The sequence below is a fragment of the Pyrgilauda ruficollis genome, unplaced genomic scaffold (genome assembly GCF_017590135.1).
Source record: "Pyrgilauda ruficollis isolate IOZ18807 unplaced genomic scaffold, ASM1759013v1 scaffold977, whole genome shotgun sequence".
Taxonomy (NCBI): Eukaryota; Metazoa; Chordata; class Aves; order Passeriformes; family Passeridae; genus Pyrgilauda; species Pyrgilauda ruficollis.
In genome coordinates, this window is record NW_024531899.1 from 5,701 (window position 1) to 11,384 (window position 5,684).

General features: G+C 52.1%; 1 protein-coding gene across 1 annotated transcript in view; it reads left to right on the forward strand.

Annotated features, from left to right (window-relative positions):
- Positions 1-4,986, forward strand: part of LOC121365660 (serine/threonine-protein phosphatase 6 regulatory ankyrin repeat subunit C) — a gene marked incomplete at its 3' end in the record, with an annotated part of 10,605 nt that extends 5,619 nt beyond the window's left edge. The window contains exons 7-10 of the mRNA XM_041490023.1: positions 1,112-1,183; positions 2,628-2,829; positions 4,151-4,238; positions 4,854-4,986. Coding sequence (XP_041345957.1) covers positions 1,112-1,183; positions 2,628-2,829; positions 4,151-4,238; positions 4,854-4,986 — 495 coding nt within the window. The remainder of the gene's footprint in view (positions 1-1,111; positions 1,184-2,627; positions 2,830-4,150; positions 4,239-4,853) is intronic.
- Between the last annotated feature and the right edge of the window lie 698 nt (positions 4,987-5,684).

Here is a 5,684-nt window from a genome sequence, read left to right on the forward strand (position 1 = left end):
CCAGGAAATGGGGGAAAACACCCCCAGGAAATGTGGGAAAACAGCTCCAGGAAATGGGGGAAAACACCCCCAGGAAATGTGGGAAAACAGCTCCAGGAAATGGGGGAAAACACCCCCAGGAAATGTGGGAAAACAGCTCCAGGAAATGGGGGAAAACACCCCCAGGCAAGAGGGAAAGTTACCCCCAGGGAAGGGGGAAAACACCCCCAGGAAAGGGGAAAATCATCGAGGAAAAAGGGGGAAATCACCCCCAGGAAATGGGGAAACACCCCCAGGAAATGGGGGGAAAACACCCCCAAGAAAGGGGAAAAATCCACTAGGAAATAGGGAAAATTACCCCCAGGGAATGGGGAAAATCCACTAGGAAATAGGGAAAATTACCCCCAGGGAATGGGAAAAATCCACTAGGAAATAGGGAATATCACCTCCAGGGAAGGGGGAAAACACCCCCAAGAAAGGGGGGGAAATCAGCCAGGAAATGGGGGGAAATCAGCTCCAGGAACTGGGGAAAATCTCCCTGGCAAAGAGGGAAAATAATCCAGGAGAGAGGGAAAATCCCCCCAGGAGAAGAGAGAAAATCCCCCAGGAATGGGGAAAATCTGAGCTGAAAAACTTGACCTGGGAGAAAGGATGGGAATGGGAGTCAGGAAAAATGGGAATTTTGGAATAGCCCATCCCCAGTTTTGGGGTTTTTGGGGTTTTGGGGTTGGGGTTTCTGGGGTTTTGGGTGGGGTTTTTGGGGTTTTGGGTGGGGTTTTTGGGGTTTTGGGGTTGGAGTTTTTGGGGTTTTGGGGTGGGAGTTTTTGGAGTTTTGGGGTTGGAGTTTTTGGGGTTTTGGGGTGGGAGTTTTTGGAGTTTTGGGGTTGGAGTTTTTGGGGTTTTGGGGTGGGAGTTTTTGGGGTTTTGGGGTTTTGGGGTCAGAGGTTTTGGAGTTTTGGGGTGGGAGTTTTTGGGGTTTTGGGGTCAGAGGTTTTGGGATTTTGGGGTGGGAGTTTTTGGGGTTTTGGGTGTTTTGGGGTTGGAGTTTTTGGGGTTTTTGTCCCTTCTGCAGCTCGGGGTGGGTGTGGGAGGCTCCGGGGTCAGTTCTGGATTTGGGGTTTTTCCCTTGCAGCTCCTGGAAATGTCCTTTAACTGCCTGGAGGATGTGGAAAGCACCGTTCCAGTCAGCCCTTTGCACTTAGCTGTGAGTGCCTGCGGGTCCTGGAAGGGTTCTGGAAGGGTTCCTGGGCGGTTCTGGGCTCCTGCAGGACCTGGAAGGGTTCTTAAAGTGTCCTGGAAGGGTTCTGGAATGTCCTGGAAGGGTTCTGGGGGTGTTCTGGGTCCTGGAAGGGTTCTGGAATGTCCTGGGAGGGTTCCTGAGAGGTTCTGGGCTCCTGCAGGTCCTGAAAGGGTTCTTAAAGTGTCCTGGAAGGGTTCTGGAGGGTCCTGAGAGGGTTCCTGAGGTGTTCTGTGTCCTGGAAGGGTTCTCAGGGGATTCTGGGCTCCTGCAGGTCCTGGAAGGTTTCTGGGGGAGATATTTCTGGGAGGGACACTTTGGATGCCTGAGGGACTTTTCTGGGTACCCAAGGGACGTTTCTGGTTACCTGAAGGACACTTTGGGTGCCTGGGGGACACTTTGGGTACCTGAGGGACGTTTTGGGTACCTGGGGGACATTTCTGGTTACCTGAAGGACACTTTGGGTACCTGGAGGACATTTCTGGTTACCCGAAGGACACTTTGGGTACCTGAGGGACACTTTGAGTTCCTGAGGGACACTTTGGGTATCTGAAGGACATTTTGGGTGCCCTCCAGGTACCTGGGGGACACTTTGAGTTCCTGAGGGACACTTTGGGTACCTGTGTGTCCCCTGTGCCCAGGCCTACAATGGTCACTGTGAAGCCCTCAAGGCTCTGGCTGAGACGCTGGTGAGGGACATTTCTGGGTGCCTCAAGGACACTTTAGGTGCCCAAGGGACACTTTGGATACCTGGGGGACATTTCTGGTTACCTGGGTGACACTCTGGGTACCTGAAGGACACTTTTGAGTTCCTGGGACATTTCTGGGTACCTGAAGGACACTTTGGGTACCTGGGGGACACTTTGGGCACCTGAAGGACACTTTGAGTACCTGGGGGACACTTTGGGTGCCTGAGGGAAATTTTGGGTACCTGAGGGACACTTTGGCTGCCTGAAGGACACTTTGAGTTCCTGAATGACATTTCTGGTTACCTGAAGGACACTTTGAATACCTGAATGACATTTGGGTACCTGAGGGACAGTTTTGGGTACCTGAGGGACATTTAGGGCACCTGAAGGACACTTTGGGTACCTGGAGGACATTTCTGGTTACCTGAGGGGCATTTCTGGGTACCTGAAGGACACTTTGGCTGCCTGAAGGACACTTTGAGTTCCTGAATGACATTTCTGGTTACCCGAAGGACACTTTGGGTACCTGGGGGACACTTTGAGTTCCTGAGGGACACTTTGGGTACTTGAAGGACATTTTGGGTGCCCTCCAGGTACCTGGGGGGCACTTTGAGTTCCTGAGGGACACTTTGGGTACCTGAAGGACACTTTGAGTTCCTGAAGGACATTTCTGGGTACCTGAGGGACACTTCCACTGCCACCTGTGTGTCCCCTGTGCCCAGGCCTACAATGGTCACTGTGAAGCCCTCAAGGCTCTGGCTGAGACGCTGGTGAACCTGGACGTGCGGGACCACAAGGGCCGCACCGCGCTCTACCTGGCCACGGAGCGCGGCGCCAGCGAGTGCGTGCAGGTGCTCACCAGCCACGGCGCCTCCGCCCTGGTCAAGGAGAGGAAGAGGAAGTGGACGCCTCTCCACGCTGCAGGTGGCACCTGGGAGGGGTTCCTGAGGGGTTCTGGAATGTCCTGGGAGGGTTCTTGGGGTGTTCTGGGTCCTGGGAGGGTTCCTGAGGGGTTCTGGAATGTCCTGGGAGGGTTCTTGGGGTGTTCTGGGTCCTGGGAGGGTTCCTGAGGGGTTCTGGAGCTCCTGAAGGTCCTGGGAGGGTTCTGGGGGTGTCCTGGGAATGTCCTGGGAGGGTTCCTGAGGGGTTCTGGGGCTCCTGAAGGTCCTGGAAAGGTTCTGGAATGTCCTGAGAGGGTTCCTGAGGGATTCTGGGGCTCCTGAAGGTCCTGGAAGGGTTCTGGAATGTCCTGGAATGGTTCCTGAGGGATTCTGGGTCTCCTGAAGGTCCTGGAAGGGTTCTGGAATGTCCTGGGAGGGTTCCTGAGGGGTTCTGGGGCTCCTGAAGGTCCTGGGACAGTTCTGGGGGTGTCCTGGGAAGGTCCTAGGAGGGTTCTGGTGTTCTGTTGCTCCTGAAGGTCCTGGGAGGGTTCCCAAAGTGTCTTGGGAAAGTCCTGGAAGGGTTCTGGGGGTGTCCTGGGAGGGCTCCTGAGGGGTTCTGGGTGCTGGAAGGGATGGGGACAGGGCTTAGCAGAACCCAGAAACCCCAGGGGATGAGTTTCTTCCTGAGGGGTTTGGGGTTTCTGGGGTTTTGTTGTCTCTTTTCGCCTTGTTCCTCTGCCTCATCTGTCTTCCTCATCCCTCTTTTCCTTCTCCCCCTTATCCTCATCCCTCTTTTCCTCATCTCTTTTCCTCGTCCCTTTTCCTCATCCCATTTTCTTTCTCCCTCATTTCCTCCTCCCATTTTCCTCCTCCCTTTTTCTCATCCCTCATTTCCTCCTCCCATTTTCCTCATCCCATTTTCCTCCTTCCTTTTCCTCCTCCCTCATTTCCTCCTCCCATTTTCCTCATCCCATTTTCCTCCTCCCTTTTCCTCCTCCCTTTTCCTACTCCCATTTTCCTCATCCCATTTTCCTCCTCTCTTTTTCACATCCCTCGTTTTCTCCTCCCTTTTTCTCATCCCTCGTTTTCTCCTCCCTTTTCCTCCTCCCTTTTTCACATCCCATTTTCCTCCTCCCTTTTCCTCATCCCCTTTTCTTCCTCCCTCATTTCCTCCTCCCTTTTCCTCCTCCCTTTTCCTCCTCCCTCATTTCCTCCTCCCATTTTCCTCCTCCCTTTTCCTCCTCCATCATTTCCTCCTCCCTTTTCCTCCTCCCTTTTTCTCATCCCATTTTCCTCCTCCCTCATTTCCTCCTCCCATTTCCTCCTCCCTTTTCCTCCTCCCGTTTTCCCGTTCCTGTGCCCAGCTGCCAACGGGAACACGGATTCCCTGCACCTCCTGATCGACAGCGGCGAGCGGGCGGACATCACGGACGTCATGGACATCCACGGCCAGTGAGTGCCACCTGCGGCCACCAGAGCCACCTGGGCCAGGCAGGGAGACCTGCTGCAAGGTCCCAGCTTGAGATAAGGACCAGGAGAGATCCCTCAGCGGCTCCAGCACGGCCAGAACGGGCTGGAATTTGGGATATTCATTAATTGGGTTTATTAGTGATAAAATCACGGGGGGATCATGAGAGGGAAAGTGGTTCCAAAGGAGCTTCTCCTGACCTTTCCCAGCTCTTCTGCTCCTTCCTGAGGAGTGGGAGCTGTGCTCAGTCCATCCCACGTCCTCTGCACAAGAACCTTCCATTTTTTCCTGCTTAACTATCTTATCCAGAGGTGCCACTACCATCCTAAGTGTCCTTCAGCACCATTCCTGATTGTCCTTCACCCCCATTCCTGTGTCCTTCACCACCGTGGTCTCCATGAGTTCTCCATCCCTTTCCCGTCCAGTTTCTTGGTGGTTTCCATGGATTCTCCATCCCTTTCCCCTCCAGTTTCTTGTGGTTTCCATGGATTCTCCATCCCATCCCCTCCAGTTTCTTGGTGGTTTCCATGAATTCTCCATCCCTTTCCCCTCCAGTTTCTTGGTGGTCTCCATGAGTTCTCCATCCCTTTCCCATCCAGGACCCCTCTGATGCTGGCCATCATGAACGGCCACGTGGACTGTGTCCATCTCTTGCTGGACAAGGGCTCCACGGCCGACGCCGCCGACAAGAGGGGCCGGACCGCGCTGCACCGGGGGGTCAGTGGGGTCTGGGTCAGTGGGGTCTGGGTCAGTGGGGGTTCTGGGGTCAGTGGGGATCTGGGGTCACTGGGGGTCTGGGGTCACAGGGGGTCAGGGGTCAGTGGGGTCTGGGGTCACTGGGGGTCTGGGGCTCCTGCTGGGCTCGGGGGTGCTGGTCCCACCCAGGGGAGGGGGCGCTCCCAGGGGGTTTGTGTTGTTTTAGAAGTTTTGTTCTGGTTTTGGTCTCATGGGAAGAGTGAGATAATGTAGACGTTATAATTCTATTAGATATTGATATGTAGATATAGATAAATAGATATATAGATAGAGATGGAGATCTACAGATACATAATGTATATAGCTATAGATCTGTAGATACATTGGGATATATAGATATATAGATATAGATTAGGTGTGGATAAATAGATCTATAGATTTAGATATTGATAGCTATTGATAGATATATAGAGATATATGTAGATATAGACAAATAGATCTATAGATATAGATATGTAGATATATAGATCTATAGATGGATATAGATATAGGTGTAGATAAATAGATATAGATAGATAGATACTTAGATATATAGATATATATAGATATATGAGATATAGAGATATATAGATATAGACATAAGAAAATATAAAAAACTAAAGCTTGAGGTATCCCACTAAGCCAGCACCGAGTCTGAAAAATATAAAATATATAAATATATATATAAATATAAA